Raw genomic sequence first — 21,716 nt, 5'->3', positions numbered from 1 at the left:
AAATAAATTCATATAATATAAGTTCATCAAAAATAAGTTTTTTTGGGGCATTTTCACACAAAAATAAGTTTATTTTAGACAATATAAGTGTTTTTCAGATAAAATAAGTTCAGATTAGTTCAATTAAGTCCAATAGAATAGAGCCTTAGTAAAATCATGGTGGATAAAATAAATTCATTTTAGTAATTATTATCCTGAAAAAGAAAAGTGTACATATTTTGAAAGGTCGTTACTACTCTCTCCGTCTCTATTTATTTGCCCCGTTCTATTATTAAAAATGATCATTGGACCATAATTTTGCGCACATAAAAATGCATTCGGTCCACCAATGTCATCTCTTCTCATCCACTCTAACTCACTCACCTTAACAAAGCACATTTGATGCATGGGGCCGCTCCTAATTGGTATGTGGTAAGAAAATGAGATTTGATCAAACGATCGTGGATATCAAAAGGAAGGCAGCCTTAACAGGACAGAACCATAACTGGAAAGAAAGTAAATAAGTCTAATACCCCGTCAAAAAAAAAAAAAAAGGTCTAATACGAGTATGAAATTCGAAAATATGTCATACATCTGAAACTACATGAAAACAACAGTAACTGAACGTCATTTATCAACCAGAAGACGACAGTGGCAACATCTATTATAGTGCACACAATGAATCCTATCATTCGGGTAGAGTTCCTTCTAGTAATATGGCATGTAGCGGGTTGGCCTTCTGAATCTAGGAGCCTTCCTGCATAATATATAACACGGCAAGGAATCGATCAGCAACAGCATAGTATAAATCCATCACAAACAACACATGAACACTCCCACTAGTTTTTCAAGGCACGAAACTCCATTCATAACAAGCCATGATTACACAGATGACCATAATAATATCCCATAGAACAGTAAGACGCGGAAGAGGGTATAAAGGGCATTTTAAACAACTACAGAGATTGACACATAACTCGAACAACTACAGCTTAAAAAACTATAGCAGAAACCCCTATCCGACTACAAGCATAACACAAGAAGACAAAACTGAGATCTACCACCCAAGAAAATTTTGTAACATACCCATAGCCACCATATGGGTTAAAGAAGTAAGGTGGAGGAAACGGTCTGCGGGAGCGGAAGGGCATAAAACCTCCACCACCACGTCTTCCCCTAAATTGTTTCATGCCCGGCACATTTGTTCTCTTGGGCAGCACCTGCAAATAATTAGCCAAACAGAAGTGATAAACAAATTAATAATGATACGTTTGACATAAACCAAACCGCCTTTTTATAAACATACATACCTTCAATTGACGGCCATGCAATTCAGATTCACTCAACTGAAGCGCCTGTTGAACACCGTCCTGTTCAACAAATTCCACATATGCAAAACCCTTTGGCTGACCAAACTTGTCAGTTAGAATGGTCACTCTATTCACTGTCCCACAACCTTGAAAATGTTGCTGAACTTCTTCGGGGGTGCATGCATAATCAACCTAAAAATAGTAACCAATTGTCCATGCAAAAAGTTAGTAAAATAGAGACAAATATACAATTAACCAGACAGAAAAACACAAAAATGATAAAACAGAGGAGTGGGTTTAACTGGCACCAAGCAAGGTTAAGTACTCCGTAATACGTTACTACTAATTCAGCATGAGATATTCACCCACCTGGGATAAAAAAAAAAAAAGGGTAGGGAAGGAAGCCAAGATAGACAAATTCAAGCAAATTTTCTAGCAGGCTAATTGGAAAATATCTTCAGGGTACCCTGAAGGTTTGAACTTAAGGTAATAATAAGGAAAATTAAGATTCCAGATGAGGTTGAACAGAGTGACACCAGGAATTAATGCTTAATCACCAAGTATGAACTGAATTCTTCAAGACAATAAATGATTACAATCACAAGTTTAACCAGTGCTCTCTCTGCAGGTACCGCAATCAGATATACTTGATATTTACCCTTTAAGATTCACCCTTACAAAAGTATATCCACAAACCCAACAATTAGAGATATCATTCATAGTTTTCATGCATGCATATGAAATTCAAGCTTCAACAATCATAACTCAAATTGCCCCAACTGACATTGAAGACTTTTTTACCCCCAAGATACTTCATATTTTGTAATACTACACACAAGACATTGAAACACGCGAGCCACTGACTTGTGCATGAGCCTCATCATATCCAATATACAATAATTCTTCACTTGAAACACGCCAATAATATGAACTAAACAAATTGAAACTATACGAATATTTAACGATCTCCTCCCTTTCTTTTTCTTTCGAAAGACAACTTCTTTCACTTTTAGCATTAACTAGCAACCCTTGCTACAAAAAAAGAACAAAAAATATTGCCTGGCCAAAGGTACATGTTTTACAGCATCCATCATCACACCTGCAAAAACTGTTTGGATTCGGGCAACAGTACTCGCCACTGCCCCTGCAAGTAGCTCCAGCTGTAGTGGTGCACCTCTGCGGTTGAAACCAGTGAAGACTTGCACGGAAGCCTTGGACTAGAAGATTTTATATTGGACCACCACCACAAATATGTAACTTTACAATACGCCCAACTTCAGTTCTTCCACTTGGAGAGAAAAATGGGAAATAAAATATGGAAAAGATGATTGATCACCAAGTGATTATTCAAATTACTTTTGCAATCCCCTTCTATTCTTTTTATAATAAGATTTCTTTTTCCTTCTTTTCTGGGGACTCTACAATATTTTTCAACTTTTTTCACTTTTTTTTCTTTGTTCTCTTTTTTCCATTCTTTTTTCATCTTTTGCAACAATTTAAATCATAAAACATGCAAATGATCTTCAATGCCCAACAAAGATCTATTTTTTAATCTATGCCAGCCAATCTCCAAAATTTGGGTACCAAGTCCAGCATTAAGACACAAGGAACTTGATGAGGAAGGAAAACCCTGCGATCATAGTAAGACATTTAAGTCAAACCATGACATACTCAAAGCAGAATATGATGCTGTATATAATGGGAAACAGTACTATAGACACTACATACAGAAAAGAGACATGGTTTAAGAAAGTGGAATATTCATTGAGATAGCCAATAGAACAAGGTGAAGATAAAAATAGGTTCCAAGTAGATAGTTTTGCAAGGAATACATAAGATCCATGATCCTCAAAAGGCAAATGAATACAGAACAAAAATACTCAACTGGAATATGCTAGTTAAACAGCAATTGAGCATGCCCGTTAGGAGATTAAAGACATTTGGGTAAAACATCAGTTCAGTGATAACTTTAATGTTTACTTTGTTCTTTTCTTTTGGGGGAAAGAGAGAGAAAGAGAGAGGGAGGAGGTGGAGCCTATTCATAAGGAAAGAAAGAGAGAGATGCTAGGTGCATTATACTTACAAGCACCAGCACACTGAAAACTACGTATATGAAATTAAAGATGTTGGGAATTGTAGATAAGAGAATCCATATCCATAGGCTTTATGGAGAAGGATTACAGAGAGCCAAGGTCCCTCCCATGAATTTCTTCAATACTTCTTTGGCTTCATAAAATAACTTGATTTATGTGTTGCTTACATGTTCACATGTTCTGCTTTTTCTCCCTACCTTGCTTATCGAGGTCTTTTTCATCTTTACTATGCTTCACCATATTCAATTTTGTCCTAAATTTATCCTTTCGTATTTTAGGTTTGTTTTTTACCTCCCCCCCCCCCCCCCCCCGTCTTTTTCTTTTGAACTTTTCTTAATGAAGCTTCGAATATTTTGTAACCATCAAAGATTAACACCCTTCCCCTCAAAAAAACAAAGCACGGGCCAATTGCTGCCTACCAACATAGTAACAGCAGAAATGATTGGAAAAAAGATAGGTCCTCAACAAAGCTGCTGCATCCAGAAAACCAGCACACTGAAGATACACGGGCGTCAAAGCACAGCTGCAGTGGAAGTATGCAAGCTCATACCACTTCAACTCATCACAGGGCATAAACCAAGAACAAGAGACCTTTCTCTTGAATAACAGATCCACATTCACACAACACAGCATGAGACAACAGCAAATGCTGCCATGCTGATTCCATTACGACATCACTCATGTACCAATACCCAATGTGAGTCATCAAATTGACATCGAGATAGTTTCTCATCTAAACAATGACACACCAGAAATGGAACATGCAAAGCTCCCTCACCATTGCAGCCTTGTCTGTATAAGCTGCTAATCGTTGTAATAGGAAGAATTCACAACTTCACAATACAGAAACTGTACATAAAATCATAGAACTCATATGTTCAAAGAAGGATGGATATAGTTAGGCCTGCTATTAAATTTTTCTGCTGATAATTATTGTTTTTGTCCATGAAATATGTGAGATCAGTGTAGTTGATTGAGATAAGTGCATTTTGTTCTGATTTGCAACACTTCTGCTGCCATATTTAAAACTAATACAAATAATCCTGTTCTATTCAATCATATCACTAAGAAGGACTGAAACTGCTGATATGATCATGCCTCGACATGTAAATTACTGATCATACCTTCATTTGAAGCCTTTGTGATAAGTGCTTGGAAATTTTGATTTGTACTTTGATGAGTTAAGATTCATTAGTTTAGATACTTTACTGTGCATTCAGAAAATGGAGTTTTCTATAACTTTCAGGAAACATAATCTAGACGCTGGGTTTGACTTATGTCATTAGCAAGTGAGATTTGGATGGGAGATGACTGATGATGATGACGATATGATGCAGATGGGGGGGTCTTGGATTTTGGCCAAAAGAAAATCATAACAGAGGGAGAGGGGGTATGATTTGTAAGGAGCTCAACAAGCTGGGAAAATCAAGAAAGGTTTGGAAGGAAATTAGTGTAGGAAATTGAAAAAAAAATGAAAAAATGAAAAGAAAAAGTGAATCCAATGAGAATATGACACATGGCACTTTCACCTGCTTATCAGGTTATCTGGGAAGACATGTCCTAAAGTTGGGACTATCATCAACTAATCAAAAGTTGGGACTGTTAAAGAAGGGTATGTATAGACAGGATTGTTCTTATCAATCATCCCTTCAGAATACCTACACTTCTTTATAGCTAAAGGAAAGTTCCTCCCAACAAGAGCTAAAAAAAATTTAAGCCTTGATGATCTACTTTAGACTTGGTGAGGACATTTGATAAGGGTGCACCAAGCTACCCTTCAATGGAGATCAGTTTTGATCTCAGAATGAAGAAGAAGAAGTATAGAGAGAGAAGAAGAAGCATTCAGAAGAAGAAGACGAATTAGGGAGAGAAGAGAGATAGAGAGAGAGATTAGAAGTTGTATTGTATTCAATGTATGACCAAATACAATTACAAGTTTGTTTATATAAGCTGTCATAATGAATCAGCTAACAAACTCTAACCAACTTCCTAATTTTAAGGGAACTAACAAACAAAATAGGTAACAACTTTTCCCGCCAAAAGTCTAACAATTTAAACTAATTTGTTTTTTTTCAGAAATTGCTTAACCAATATTGTTCCCATATCAACATTACAGCAACAACCACCACAAGTCCACGAGGACCACGACTAAATATAACTGATTTAGAATTTGACGGAACCCAGACCCACACAGCTTATGGACCTAATTAATCATAAAACAATCAAAGAAAATGATTTTAAAGGCCTGCGAGAAAATATGTGCTATTGCTTTCATAAATCAAGGGCTTCCTAAGGGAATTTAACAAGTGATTCACTCACCATGAGTATTACCATCTTAAATGAAATTACAGAAACACGATACCACTGATTAAAACGATACAACCAACAAAGACATAGAAAGTAGACATTCCTCATACTCCCTCCGTTCCCTTTTGTTCTTCTCGTTTGGAATCGGGGAGGGAATTTAAAAAATTGGAATCTCGTAAAGATTGGGTGTAAGAGAAAGTATAAGATAAATAAGATTCTACTTTATTAACATAGAAAAGAGAAAGAAATGAATAAAGAAAGAAAGTGGGAATAATAAATTAAATAAGGCGGGTGGGGAAATCAATGAGAATAAAGGTAGGAATGTAGGATTTGTTGGGAAATTAAATTGTAGAACGAGGGTACTTTGGGGAAAAAAGTTGCTAAACAAGGAAAAGATTCACAATGGGAAGAACAAAAAGGAACCGAAGGAGTATCAAACAAGAAGAAATCCATAACACATCCATAGTAACTAGCATATGCAGTCGTTCAACCCTCTCTTCATCTTTCTTTGTGAGGCAGATTGGCAGGAGAGGTTACCTTAAAATTGAACTGGAGACCTCAGGCGAAATAGAATATAGTTCAGGAAATTACCATGTTTGCTGGATGTATCCAGCAAACATGGGCAGCCTTTGACAAAACCGGCACAAAATCCTCACGCTGAAGATATATGGAGGTCCAGTTATTCTCATTCAGTTAAAAAAAAAAATTACTCCATAGCTTTCAAAGATCAGACTTATTTCATGATAAAATGCACAGTGATTTTTCAGTCTTAGACTTTATCTAGTTCATAATAACAGGATGTATTTAACTTTTATGGTAAACAGTTGTCAATTTATTTTATTTTTTGGTAAACAAGTAATTTTATATCATTACGATGAAGACTAATCACCATACATCCAAAAGAATTAAGAAAGGAGCAAAGAACTCTCTCAATACCTAACTACAGAAAGTGCCAACAAGCCTGGACACTGAAAAGTGAAAACACAAGGGAACAGAAACAAACAACTCCCTAGTAAACAACAATATCAGTCAACCATTCTCTGTAAAAAGAATAGAGACCTTTAATTAACTTCGATATTATGTAGATATTCTATCATCAATTAATCGTTAACATCATAAAGAAATCCTGTGACAATGCCTTTAAGATTACCCTAGCAACGATACTTCACGTTAAAGTTGAATACATATAACAGAAAAATTAATTACTTACTCCTGTTTTTTTTTTTAGTTGTCCCATTTTCACTGTTGACACTATTCATCCACTTCACTTTGACCATCTTTGGCAAACGTGTCAAGTCAGAATAGAACAACTAAAAAGCAGAGGAAGTGTAAAAGGTTACCAAATTTTGAATAGCAAAGTCAAACATGGCCTAATGTTTTGAAACTGGAGTAAAAATTTAATGAATATATAAAGTTCTAGAGGACGGAAACCAGCTCCATAGGGTCGGCTATGTCCAACATCAACACCAGAGGCAACAGTTTGAGAATGGATTGTTGAAAATTTGAAGATATAGTTAAAGAAGAATAGTTGACGGAAACCAAAGATGACGTGGATTATAAGGTAAAAAGGGCATGAAAGCATTGAAGAATCGGAATCATACAGAAATTGATAGGTGAGAAGGTTCCATGTGAACAACTCATGAGGATGACAACTAAGTCCGTGTAGGCCTGCAGCCAACCGTATTCTTTTGGGAATAAAGCTTTAGTATTGTTATTGATATTGTTGTTGTTATAGTCGTTGGTATTGTAGTAATTATTGTTGTTACGACAAGGAAAGAAGTGACGAGAACACATGCACAAGTCAATATCAGACATAACATAGAAGTTTGCACACATAAAAGCTTCACAAGGAGATACTGGTCTTACATTTCCAACAAAAACAGACCGTGAATCCACCTCTTCCTTGTTAGCCAATTCAGCAGCAGTAGCGGGATCTGTAAATAAGATACCACTGTTACAAGGACTAACAAAAAGGCAATTCAAAATATGTTTCGCTTTTGGTTAATAGTATTACTTATTTACCAAAAAAAAACCAATTTAAAAAATAGAAAAACTACATCCATCTGTTGAAAGAGAAATCTACAGATATAATTTTTGGCTTTTAGCTAGCAATAAAAAATATATCCTGATTTACTCAATTTGTTGTTAAGGAAACATCATGCTCAAACAAAAACAAAACTGCTCTTTCTTCTACGGTAGCTAAAAGCAATGACTTTTGACACCACTAGCAAGTATTCAAGTAGCAACTAATTAATCGTTGCAGATTCATATGTCTTGCCACATAGAAACGAATAAGAGAATGAAATTTATAGCAGAATTGGACTGGGAAATAACTTTAGAACTCAGCTGACCACATAGATTATTTTGCAGGTACCTAATATTTGCAAGCTAAAACATCAATAGTCGGATGTTAGAAAATTAATACACTTAACCTTATCAGTTTAAGATTGAGCTGTGGTATTCTTTTAGGTATTATGTATTTATGTTAAGAAACCAATATCCTGCATTTGAGCAAGAATAGAACATTGTAGCCAAAAAAAAACAAAGAAACCAGTTCAACGTATACAACATATACAAGCAACATTACCACTTTATATTAAAGCATTCACCATACAGCAAGCATGGCATTCACAAACAAGCCAAACTGATACCAAGACCATAACCAAAAATCGGAGGAAACATTCTTCTGAATATAACTAGACTACTACTCCATGCTAAATTTAAATTTCGTCAACAAAAAACCGAACAAATAAATTGATTAATCAATACAAATACAATTGTTAAGAAAGCTAAAGGTAAAAAAAAAAAGTTACTGATAAAACCTAAAAACAGTGAGTGACGAATTCAAACCTTGAACTGCACCCATTTCCTTCTCAACTTTAGCCTGCATCTCACGGAGAGCAGCAGCTTCTTCCTCCATCTCCTTCAACCTCTTCTTCATTTCATCAAGCTCCTAAACCACACCACAAAATACCATACTATTAATTCAATCAAATTTCAAACTCTAGGGTTTCCGAAACTACGCAACGATTCAAAACAGATAGATCAAACAAACATAAAGATTCCAGAAATCAATTTGAAGAAAACACAGAGAAAAAACGAAAATTGGAAAGGATAAAAAAACGAAGACGAAAAAAAAACCTTGACGGCGTCATCGTCGGCGGCGGACATGTCGACGTCGGGATTGTGAGCATCCAAGTCTCCCTCTAAATCTCCTTCGACGGGGATGTCTCCTCCGTAGACCTCGTGCTCTTCTTCATCCATGTTTTGGTGGGTTAGATTTTCTCTCACCTCACTTCCTGAAAGCGTACGTCGCTGGTCTGGAAGGGGAGTCGATGCCAATAATCCTAATTGCGGAACTTATCAGCCGAGAGAACTAATCACAATCTCTAATCATGTTAACTAGTCTAAACACTTTAAATATGACCTACTCCACATTTTTTTAGGGGAATTTTTTAAGAGAAATTCCGAGTTAAATCTCCTGGAATTTTTCTATCGAATGACAATTTCGTAAATAATTTGATGAAAACTATAGTTTGGTACTCCCTCCGTCCCGGAATACTCGACCCGGTTTGACCGGCACAGAGTTTAAGAGACTTGAATTGACTTATTTAATTTAATAGGTAGTAGTTGATAGTGGGGTATTATTTTAATGTAGTTAGTGGGAGGTGGGTTAAGAGGTGGGGTTGGGGGAGAGTAGGGGTTGAATTTTTAATTATTTTTTGTATGGAGTAGGGGTAGGTGGGTTAATAGGGATGGAGTGAGAAATAATATAATATTGTTAGAATATTTCCATTTTTAGAAACAGGTCAAGTATTAAGGGACGACCCGATAAGGAAAACAGGTCAAGTATTCCTGGACGGAGGGAGTATGATCTTAGTTATTGACGGTACATTTGTAATTCTTGGTATTGGTGTTGATTGTAATAGTAGTACTCGTTGACAGTAAATTATACTATGATTGTTGATGTATTACTAAAATGCAATATGTTTGTTTACAAGTGATTGACTACATAGTTATAGTTGTTGATTGTGTATTAAGAGAGGCTTATTGTATAACGCTATGTGTTAACTAGTTCGGAACCCGTGTCATGCACGGATGTTTATAAATTTTAAATTTATAAAGGAAAATTTGTAAAAAAAATAATAATCAAACTCTGGATGTTATTATAAAAACATAACCACTTTTGATTAATTTCTAAATAATCCAAACTTTGGAGCTTATCTTCTCAAAACAGTTCATTTACCTACAACCTTAGTAACATGTTATTTTTTTTAAAAAGGTTGAGCATTCCACCGGTTGTCTTCTAATTGGCTTAGATTGTTTTTAGATTTATTTTAATTTTTAAAAATAGTTGTTCGATCTCCTCCACAAGAATTTCACTATCCTCAACCTCCACCGCCAACCCCTTTCTCTCCTCCACCTCCAACTCGTTTTCTATCCTCCACCACCAACCCATTTTCTCTCTCCTGGCCTCCCTAAACCCACTGTAACCACCGCCTAAAAACCCAAGCAACCCAATTCCCTCCTCTGTCGTCCCATGAATCCCACCTTTCTAAAAACTCCAATTTCATCCCTAAAATATCCAGGTATCCTATTTCAAAATCTACCATTTTATGCAATTCCTCAAAATCCTCACCCAAATTGGAAGAAACCGAGAAAAATTCCTCAGCTTTTTGACCAATTTAAGCCTCTTTTTACTACTATTCTCTCATAAAACACTAAAGAAAAAGCTCAGCTTCTCAATTAACCGCCCAAATCTAATTGGGCCAGTCCCACGAAACACTCCCTTATGCTTATAATCCCCAAATTAGGGACCTTGAGTTTTTTGCAAAGATGATAATGACTGTGATTTTACTTATGAAGAAACTTCCTTTGCAATTCTGGAATCTAATTACCAAGAAAACGCCATTTTGATGATTAACTAGTTAATGGCCCGAGCGATGCCCCATAGTGTTGCATATAGTTTAAGTTGTTATTATTCATTTTCACTTATAAATTTCTTTAATATATGCATGTAAAGAATAATATGCAGTTCATTATATATGCAGTTGAAGAATAAAATTGGTTAACCAACAATCGACAAACTAAATATTTAAGTAATTACCATAATTTACGTAAAACTTTAATTTTTGTACTATTTTACTTATGGCTTATAAGAAACTTTTTAAGTTACAAAGTCGGATGCATTCGGAGGGGGAAAAACACATTTGATTAGCTAAAAGAAAGCGCAACATTATTTTTTCCTATTCTTTTCTCGATTAGTTTTTATGTTTGATCTAAATAATTTTCTAGAAAAGGTATATGATTTGATTATTAAATGAATAAAAGTAAGAAAAACATATTTGTTACCAAAAATTGTTACTTAAAAATACATAAATTTGGGCATTAAACTTTTACACATTCATAAGAATGACTTTTCTCCTTTTTAATTGTTTTAGAATCATAAGTTGTATTGTTGAATTGATAGATAAAACTTTGCATCCACATATGAGAGGTCATGAGTTCGAGGATGGATACCAACATTTTTTTGGTGAGGAGTCAATACTATAATGTGTGCATATGACGACGCCATGCCATTTGCCAAGTCATCGCGACACATGGAGAGATGGCATGGATTGCCTTAAGATATATATATACACATTCATATATATATATATATATATATATATATATGTATATATATATATATATATATATATATATATATATATATATATATATATATATATATATATAATATATCTATTATATAAGCCAAGAGGGGAGGGGCAATTCGGTAACAACACTTTTCGTGTCCCCTTTTAAAAAGTCTATTATACCCTTTGGAAAAGAGTTTTGAAACTCTCGATCAAACCGTTCGTCGTGTTTGGCTTCTCATTTCAATTCAAACCTCGCCACTTTTCTCTCAAACTTTCTCTCTCCTCCACCTTCCCTGCCGTCTGCCATCACCGCCGTCTCCACCATCACCCTGCTCGGCCTTCCATCGACGTCCACTTCTCGGCAACCTAATCCCGTTTTCCCTCATTATCTCCATCGAATTATCATGGTAATTATTTCTTTCATTCTCTCTGTTTTTTTGATTAATTTTTCAATTGCTTTGAAATTTCGCCTGTTAATTGTTGTTACGGATCTCAATTTATCTTATTTACACAGTAAATTTTAAAAAATGTGTGCAAGTTTTGTGATTCTAGCTATTCAACTTGCTCATTTGAGGGTTTTTAATTTTGTTGTTGATCTAATTCTCAACAATTTACATTGAACTATGCTGATTATATGTGTTCATTGGTTGTTAATTGATGTAATAGTTTGCTTTGTTCGCATCCTTCTCTGTGGATCTGACATTTTAGAGGACTAAAGCTATCAATGCCAAACTTCAGCAAATGGACCCGCTACTTCTTCTAATCGCCGCATATCTTCTGAATAGGGTATCCCAATTGATCGGTAAGGAACACTAATCTCGAAACTAATTGGGGTTTCAATTGTTTGTAATGTTTGTTCTGCAAAATAAATGCTGTGCTTTGGTTGGTATTTGAGATGGCAGTTGATATATTTTGGCTGAAAATTGGAAAATTTGTAGGATTTAGTGTTCTGATCAGATAAAACCATGATCCAAATGTAGAGATTAAATGGGGTTTTGTGTATGTGTAATTTTATGTGTGTTAAATTTTGATTTGTAGAATTTATTTTGGGTTTTAGTTGGTAATTGAGATAGAAATTGATCAAATTTGGCCGAGAATTTGGGAAACTTCCAGGATTTAAAATAATTTTTTGTTTTATGAAAACTCAAGAGGTCGGATTTTTGTTGTGTCTTGGATATTAAGCAGCACTATATGTTTAGCTCAGTTCTTTTTCTACCTTACTGAACTGTATACAGAAAGGAGGCAGAAATCCTTCTTGGATTGGGTTCTTACCAGGAAGCTTACACATGCTGACATTCAGGCAGCTGATCTTGATGATGATAACGTCGTAAGGTGAGTTCTGCAATTCAAGAGCATTGATGATCGAAGTCAAGTATATATAGTTTATATTATACTTAACCATTATATATTTGTTTGTTACAGTGCTGCAGAGTTTGTTATAATGAAGCTAAAAGAGATGGAGAAGATCACTGCCGAGGATGTCACTATGTTGATGGAGTGCTTCAGGAATTTAGATGCGGATGATTCAAGAACATTGACAGCAGCCGACATAGTAAACACAGAATAATCTGCATTCCGCACGGTGAACTCAATTACATTGATGGAGGTACACATTAATACAACAACTCCATATCATCTAACTGTTTTAGAAGCTTTATGAATTAATGTTTCTATTCGATGTTTGCTTCCCCACAAGTTAGCCTATGGGTCTTAAACTCTTAATTGGTTGAACTGTGCTAAAATGTGGGAATTTGTTTAATTTGATTGAATTGAGATTTGAGGAAAAAAGGGAGAAAGACCGAAAATTGGAGAATGAAGAGTTGTTTTTGGATATTATTTGTTTATGGGAATTTGTATTGCATCTTTTGATTTCACTGTTTTCTAATGATATGATGATAGTGATCTTACTGAGTTTTTTTATTTATTTTTTGAATCAGATTGACACGTTCACAGATTCCGAGTTCAAGTGTAACACATCTGTTGTTTGTTTACTTAAAGAGTAAAGAGAAAATGAGTGGCTTCAATCAGTTGCTGCTGAATTCAACATCTCTGAGACAAACAATACGTACTGCATCTTTTGATTTCACTATTTTCTAATCCTATGATTTTCCTGAAGATTTCGGTTAATTGATTTTCTTGAAATTTAGGTGGTAAATAGTTTTTCGCGGAGCTCGATGATGATGATGATGATTATAGAAGAAACGAGCTGATTTTACTGTCTGATTTTACATGGTATGGGTTTTCAATCAAGTTTGTTTAGTTCTGTATTATGTTTTTGTGATATAAGGCTTGAAATTGTGCGTTAAAGTGAACTAAAAAATTGTGGTCTTAGAAGAAAGACCTATCACACTGGCTGATTATTGTCCATTACATGGGATAACCAGGTTGTTTGATTATAAAGAAAAGGGCTGATGAGGTTAGCGGGGTGGGATCTTCGAAAGCTCCCTATATGGAAGAAAGAGAAGAAAAGGCCTAGGCTTGATTAGCATTCATGCCTCCCTTTGTTCAGATGATTTCCTAATGTCACTACTTAAACTAAGTGATGGGAAGAGGATTGAACCATAACTGAGTAATTGCATCACTTATATTTGTCTAACATTTGACTCCAGTCTAATTATTGATGAAAATAGGTATTTGATTCTTCAACAATAAATCAGGTTGTATCAGGGTAAATGTGCACCGGCCATCAGTGGCAATTTGTAGTTTAGTCGAAATAATGTGTTTTCTAAAGCAAATTCCTGGTCAACATTCGTTTTTGAGCTAAAACTGAATAATTCAATGGCATAAACCACATACATATCACAAAAGCAGGAATATGTAAGAACAATGGCTAAAAATCCTTAACTTTGCATCCTTAACTATTCAATTAATAACAGAACAAAATCAAAAACAGTTTTAAGTTTTATTAAAACTAAAGACTAAAACCTGGAAATAATACCAAACACACCCTAAAAGAATAATTTCCATTGATTACGGAGTGAAATTCATAGTCAATAATCAATTAATTACGGAGTGATATTTATACAGCAATCCTAAAAGTCACAAACTTCTGATCATCATTACATCACAAACTTTCATATCGTACTAGATATAATATTAATAGAGATCCCAGATTAATAAGTCTGTGTTAGTTTGCTGGGAGCTTAATCTGATACTTGGTATCAGACTTTCAAAAAAAAAATGGCAAAAGAAAACAGCAGGAATGAGGTTTTCTTATTCCAACCTGATTCAGATATTTGCTAACCAAATAGGCTTATTCGTAAAGTAAACTCATGTCTCAAGGCATGGATTGGATTTCTAAATCCTAAATTTGATACCAAGTCAGCGAGTCGCCACAAATAACTTTAATCACATCATATCAAATTTTGTAAGGAAATTTAGACAACTTACTTAAGTTCCTCCGATAAAATCTTTGATATTCTAGCTAGGAGAAACAACTTCATTTGTAGATTCTATAAGATAAAAGTTTCTGCTTAGTACTTTATATTATCCCTATCAGAAATGGTGAGCAAGTAGCATTTAATCAGCATTCACTGATAGAATGCTAAAACTCATCCCATTCATATAGGGATTTCTAAAGCTCCTGAAACTGGTCGTTCCAAAACTCAAATAGTTAACGCCATAAAAATTATCCAAGTGCAGGGCATTGCTATACAGGCATACAAACATGGTCCCCCTATTCACCTAGCTAACGTATCAGTAGAATACTATCACTATGTTTCTTGACATCGATATTCGTGTCTGCAAGTTGTATCGGAAGGATTACCTGATGTGGATTGCGATCTATAATTGATTGCTCTTTGAATTTCAGCTTGCAGGAATAATTTCCACTGCCTTTGATGCACATGTTGCCTAATAATTTCAGCTTGCAGGAATACTACATTTAGCATTTGAACACTTTTAGTATGGCTAATATTCATGTAAATAATGATGAACACCTTTAGCATCATTATTTAGCAGTTGAAAATTTGAAGGCCAACTTGATGATGCAGGTAAGGAAAAGCTCATCTGCTTAGGATTTAAAGCAAACTTGCAGAAAACTTTGTTGCTGTTCTATTTATAACTCACTAGAACTTGATGTTTATTTGCAAAAAAAGGGATAACTGGTCATGGCAGAAGCTGGGGATCGGGGAACCAACTGTTTGTTGGAAAAAGTGAGGAGCGGTTTCATATTGGCCATATGTCCATGCTTCGGTACTTCTCCTGTCTATTCTTCCTACAAATTAATTTTCTTCTGTCCTTTAATAAGTTGTCTGGATTTAGACTTGCCTGTTGTAATAAGTTGACAGCACAATGTCCTGTCTGTTAGATGTTAATAGCACTATTATCTGATTTTTCACTTTGTTGAATATGTAGGTTGTATGTCATCAGGGGCTAATACAATTGCTTCCCTTGAACTTGCTAAGAGGCTGGAAAACAAGGGCAAACTCTCAAATCCTTCGCGTAGAACGTATATTAAAATTGTCTACTCTGTATATCTTTGATGCGTTGTTAATTTATTTTATCTTTTTTTTGAAAGAAAGGAAGAATAGAAAACGATTGTCTAATGTAACAATTCTACACTATAAAACAAAAGAGAAATATTAAATATGGTAATTGTTGTGTACTCCTCATTGTTCGATTCTAGCTAGAAAGAGAATAGAGAACGGTCAAGTCAAAGTGGAATAAAAAACGCCTCTTTATAGGGTGTTGAACAAGAGAAAAGTCTAATTCGTTTTATAATTTTTCAAATGTTATTTGGGTTGAAATGTAATACGGAGTAATACAAACCTACTTTCTTATATTCGCACGCATCGCGTGCATATAAGACTTATATATATAGAGAGAAAGAGAGAGAATCAGGATCTGGTGAGAACCACCCCTTAAGATGAGAACAAAGAACTAATCTCAGCCGTCGATCAATTGAATCTAATGGCTGTAAAGCTACCCGTCACTACAACAAAATAAGCTTTTAATAGCGCTTTTTTTAAAGAAAGACAGCGCTTTTAAAGCGCTGTTAATTAGCAGCGCTGTTAAAAGAATGACAGCACTTTAAAAAAGCGCTGTCATTATTATCTCATTTAACAGCATTCAATATGTAAGCGCTATTAAAGCTTCCGTATGGCGGGAAATTTTATGATTAATTTAATTTAAATTAATTAATAGCGTGTAACTAAAAAGCGCTTTTGTTTAAGTGCAGTTTTTAATTTTTGTCGGGCTCTTTTTTTATTTTAATTTTTAATTATTAAATACCTGTAATAAAATATAAAAACATTTTAGAGCTTGCACAGAGTAATCAAATTGAATATATATATATAAGATCCAACTTCATTTCTATCATATCAAATAAACGTCTCGATGTCTCGTGCATAACTTAAAATCATATATGCCTAAATACACATTAGAATAAAAACAAACTAGAAAACAGAAAGAAGTATCCTTGTCATATAGTACTTCTTTTAATTTCAAACCAATAAAATAAAATTAAAACGTTCTAGAGAAATTCTAGTCGAAAAACATAATTAATACATCACAATATTCACACGAGAAGACCATGACGCGTCCATTAAGCTCTTACTTCATCAATTTGTCCATGATCATAATTAGGAACATTGCAATCATGAAAGTACTACAAAATGAGAAAATTAACATAATTAGTGACAATGCATATAATTATGTCTAGGCTTAATTGAACAAAGAAAAATACATACATCTTCAAATATTCGAGTTTGCTTATGGTCGATGATCTCTTTCATGAATCTCATGACATAATATCCAAAATCCATGACATTCTTTTGCCAAGGACACTATACAAGAAAAACAAGATCAATTATTTATGGATACTTATAAACAAATAAAAATCGTAATAAACAAAACCATAATTATAATAAAAATTGCTTGTAATAAAAATTGTAATAAACATAATCATAATTTGTATCTGTGACTCAAATCACATAAAATTCAAAGATCATACCAACGAGTAAAAGCATTAATACCCAAAGCGAGCAATAAAAAATAATAGCAAATGAAGAAAACTTAAAACTCCTTGTTCTACATAAGCATAGGCAAAAAAAAGAGACTACCTGGCATATCAAGGTAGTCTCTTATTTAGTTTTCCGCCACCTACAGACCTACTTGTATCTCAGATAGTTCCAACATCTATGAACTTCCCACAAGAAATTTCAGTTCAAACAGTGCGCTTGAGAACTATTTGAAAATTTGTTGCTATATTACCCCATCCCAAAAAAGTCCTACTTCTTTTGCCGATCATTATTAAATTTTCTACTCTTAAATGTTACTTAAAACTTCTTACTTATGGGAGCAGTTCCAGTTTGGATAAACGAAGTATTAGTCATAAAAATAGAGGCAACTCCTTTGATCAATAAACTTAAGGATCGACTTTACTAAACATGAACATCATAAAATAGAAGAATCTTGATGGATTTATTAGGTCATTACTTGCCCTACATGAAGTTCAATTCAACTAGTTACGAATCCATTAAAAAAGCAGAGTTATGTATAAATGACTTCCTGAGGTTACAGGCCTACAACTAACCTATTATTGATCACTAGGACCCTACAATATGTGATTATGCTTAATAGAGCTTGCTTTCAGCCCTCCTTTCCATTATAGGGATGGGAAATGAGAAGGTTTACATACCTGTGAATAGCAATCTATTGCAGTCTTAAAATCCTTATCACGCATGATCGCGGTTTTCTTCTCTGGGATAATGGGAGTCTCTGGCACATGATGAGCAGCTCCTCTTCACACCAGTCCAGGTATGTTGGGTCAATACCATACTTGGAAGCCCGGGCAATGGGATGAGCCATAACCACCCCTCAAATACCAGTTGGTGGATAGCGGCAATAAGAAACACCTCTTTAGCCAACTCTAGGGTGTGAATCATGGGGAACATAAGCCCTTGTAGACCCAAATCCAGGGCCTTCTTAGCCCACACAGCAGAGCACTCAGGCAATCGGAGAATAGCCGGAGTTTGAGAAGCAACGAGGGTGTTGAGGCAAGACAGAGCCTCGGATATCCCACCATAACCGTGTTCCAAATCAATAACAAAAAAATCATAGCCAGAGTCTAGTGCAAAATGATGGAGAAAATCACTGTCAGACTAGCATAGAGGAAACGAAAAAGGAGAAAGTTGTAGCAAAAAAACTCATAAAGTGGGAAACACAAGTTTTTAGTGGAACTCTCTAGCCACTCATAACAATACTAACTAATAATACACACAAAGTAGAAACTTGTCACACGGAGCTTGTTATAGAAAAAATGAGACGTGACAGATATCTAGTTAAAGCTTGTCATTCAGAGAATAAATTACCATGAAGAAGATCCCAGAGACTCCCACATGGCCAACTAAGTAAAGAAAAGTAACACATAGATGAAGCCATGGTAAATAGTTGAACACCATGCTCAAGCATATATAAAGCAGATACTTTGACTTCCAACATCTTAAGACGTGAAATCTTCTTTTAACTTCAAGAGAAGAATAACTCTTTGCCAATGGCACATCTTTTATGTGGAAAAGCATGTCAATTATCCTATCAACTATGAAGTAATTAAATGTCCACTTGTTTTCCAAGGAGGACTTCAGTGTTCTGTAGCACAAATGCTTATTGAAATGTCTTATTAAACGTTACCAATGGAAACAATAGTTATAGAAAAAAAAGAGGCTAGAGGGAGATACACAAAGCCAGACAAGGTAAAGGCGGATAAAGCTGCAAACATGTAGGAAAACATACAGTTCTAAACTGCATGCATAATATCAGCAAAAAGGAGGGCAGACAAAATCTGAAAAACCCACAAAAGATGAAAACTAAACCTCTGCAGGTACGAAGTACAAAGAATTATGCAGACAAGAACAGGGAAACATATGCTTCTAGATAAAAGCATAACTTTTGTAACATACCCTCTATTACCCAATGTTTCCAAAGTCAGATGCAACAAAATTCAAACCTAGTGATCAGGCCTGATATGAAAAGCAACAACTTTTAGTTTCCAAGTTCAGTTCTTAGAATCCTCTAATTGTCAGGTGTGAAAGTAAAATCCCTTCCATCCTATTATTGTCACCTCATTACATAATCATCAGCAGACACGTAATCATTAAAACCAACTGAGAAGTGACGGAGCAACATGCTTTACCAATCATGAGGTACCATAAGAGATATAATAAGATTTGAGCTAAGAAGTAAACTGGAGTAAACAAAGCCTCTAATAGCGAGATATAAATGAAAGGTTATGGTAGTAAACATACTTGGATCGGGCTGTTGAAAGTTGGCGACTGCTAGATCATAATAAGGCAAAATGCAATTAACCCAGCAGCTAAGACGATTTTACCTATGACATTACCCTTCCACTTTGGATCAGCAAAATCCATGTCTACAAAGACAAAAAAAAAAAACATATAATCAGATCAGAACAACCTAAATATTATATACTTCATCACCCCAATCTGCATACCTTTTAGACTAGCATCATGTAAATCATGACATTATAGACATGCGAGAAAAGCACCACAAAATCATTATACTCTAACAAACACAACTGATTCAACTTACAAAACAGGTTAAACGAGATCCAACATTACTCGGTAAATGCAAGAAAAAATGGAAATCAGCTTTCTGTTACTTTTACATACTACCCTTCTCTTTTCTTTCAAGACAACTAGTAACATAACTAATTTCTAAAGGCCGGTTAGTTTTGTTCGTTAAAGTCTCGGAAGGTGGTACCTTGATCGATTCTTGCTGTTCTTCATGGCTCCTTATACACCAAAACAAAAAACTAACATAAACAAAATTTGAACAAAATATAATTGATGGTGAAAGAAAAACAACCTGCAACAGGCAAAGATCTACCGCTTCTCGACTGATTTTGCACTCTGGTTAACCCGAGCATTTGAGGAACCACAACTTCAACCAATAATAAACACAGTTTATTATCTGCAAAATTCACATTATCAATCATCACATTATCAACACAGTTTAATCATCTGCAAAATTCACATTATCAATCATCACATGACAAATTATTAGCATCCAAGTTTAAGTGTCCTTCTAAGACCCTGCTTAAATTCGTGACATACGCTTTTAGAATGAGGATCATTGCACACTAACAAAGGAGGATCCCTTGAAATCATCTACCAGACCAAGGACATTTTCTTACTTGGATTTTAAATAGACAATGGGATCATTCTAGTCAAATTTTCTTAACTTTCTATTGAATCTTTTAGGCAAAACACCAGCTAATACACAATCAAGTGAACATCAGGAATCTCATGTCAGGTCATAACAATGTAACATAGCTAACTTGGTTGAAGCTGGTGTAAACTGAATGCAAATTGAATCATTAAAACCTGTGACTGACAACCTGAAATAAACGACTAACTCAATGCTCTTTGTGAACTACTCTGTAAATCATAAATTTCCCTCCCTTGCTTGGTTCTGTCATTATGTGTTGATTCACAGCTTCACTGGTAATAAGTCATTCCCTTGTTTTGCTAAATTGTAACCACTCAACAATAAACAAAACAATTGCAACAACAATAACAACGATTTAATTCCTAATTCCTAAAACAATATTTCTAAATTCAAAGAATCATAAAGTTTCTAACATTCACATAATCAGAAAGATCTAATGACCCCCAACATCCAATATCACTAGGTGATAAACAATCATATCAAATTGCTAATAAAACTAGCAAATTTACAATTAAAAATCCTGAAAAACGCAATTGAATTGCTAATTTAGAAGACACTCACAATTGATAATTCAACCACACACAGCCGGGAAATATGTCCGCCAGAAATACGTTGCCGCCCAGAAACGTTCGCCGGAGAAGAATTGAAAGTACGAAAAGCTATGGATTTGGATTGAAGTGAACTCTGTAATTTTGGATTAGGGAAATTTCGGTTTGAGTCAAGTTGGACTGAATTGAATTCGATTGGGAACTCGATCTTAACTGTGGAAGTCGTGGTAGGGCAAAGGAAGGAAGATGGAGAACGTGGGAAAGAAATTTAGGCGGTGCCTGATCATCAAGGGTTATGATTCTTTAATTTGGTTTTGGCTTTCTATTTTTTATAAATTACTATACCTATTAATCATAGCGTTTAAAGAAAAGCGCTGCATTATATTAAGTAGAAATTAAGATTGCTTTTTTTTAATAGCAATATAAAATAAAGTGTTGTTATTTCATACAAATAATAGCGCTTTTTGATAAGTGCTATTAATTAGGCGCTGTTAATTAATGTTTTTGTTGTAGTGCGTGTAACACCCTAATAATTCTTTGCTTTTTATAAAACATTTTCCGACTTAAAACACGGGAATTACCAAGATATTATCGCCACCGTGATAACGACTAAGGCTATTTACCAGAATTACGCAGCGGAATTAACTA

General features: G+C 34.8%; 2 protein-coding genes and 2 long non-coding RNA genes across 5 annotated transcripts; 1 reads left to right on the top strand and 3 right to left on the bottom strand.

Annotated features, from left to right (window-relative positions):
* Positions 1-447: 447 nt before the first annotated feature.
* LOC110792834 (polyadenylate-binding protein 2) lies at positions 448-9,074 on the bottom strand. The gene is made up of 6 exons (XM_021997656.2): positions 8,831-9,074; positions 8,540-8,642; positions 7,556-7,623; positions 1,290-1,481; positions 1,066-1,199; positions 448-736 (listed from the first exon to the last, which is right to left on the bottom strand). The coding sequence occupies exons 1-6, from the start codon at positions 8,951-8,953 to the stop codon at positions 688-690; spliced, it is 669 nt and encodes a 222-aa protein (XP_021853348.1). The 5' UTR covers positions 8,954-9,074; the 3' UTR covers positions 448-687.
* A 3,244-nt stretch (positions 9,075-12,318) lies between these two features.
* Positions 12,319-12,898, top strand: LOC130470105 (two-pore potassium channel 1-like). Its single transcript, XM_056839691.1, has 3 exons — positions 12,319-12,323; positions 12,481-12,663; positions 12,754-12,898. The coding sequence occupies exons 1-3, from the start codon at positions 12,319-12,321 to the stop codon at positions 12,896-12,898; spliced, it is 333 nt and encodes a 110-aa protein (XP_056695669.1).
* A 3,772-nt stretch (positions 12,899-16,670) lies between these two features.
* Positions 16,671-18,014, bottom strand: LOC130469424 (uncharacterized). Its single transcript, XR_008929959.1, has 3 exons — positions 17,972-18,014; positions 17,022-17,117; positions 16,671-16,939 (listed from the first exon to the last, which is right to left on the bottom strand). It is a non-coding gene; the product is annotated as an uncharacterized lncRNA (long non-coding RNA).
* A 226-nt stretch (positions 18,015-18,240) lies between these two features.
* Positions 18,241-21,351, bottom strand: LOC130469423 (uncharacterized). Of its 2 annotated transcripts, XR_008929958.1 has the most exons (4): positions 21,082-21,351; positions 20,158-20,262; positions 19,578-19,702; positions 18,241-18,400 (listed from the first exon to the last, which is right to left on the bottom strand). It is a non-coding gene; the product is annotated as an uncharacterized lncRNA (long non-coding RNA). The 2 variants fall into 2 exon arrangements; XR_008929957.1 differs by having other exon boundaries at positions 18,241-19,702.
* Between the last annotated feature and the right edge of the window lie 365 nt (positions 21,352-21,716).

Source organism: Spinacia oleracea, chromosome 3 (genome assembly GCF_020520425.1).
Source record: "Spinacia oleracea cultivar Varoflay chromosome 3, BTI_SOV_V1, whole genome shotgun sequence".
Taxonomy (NCBI): domain Eukaryota; kingdom Viridiplantae; phylum Streptophyta; class Magnoliopsida; order Caryophyllales; family Amaranthaceae; genus Spinacia; species Spinacia oleracea.
The sequence above is the reverse complement of the archived record's forward strand: the minus strand, read 5'-3'. Positions and strand labels throughout refer to the sequence as shown.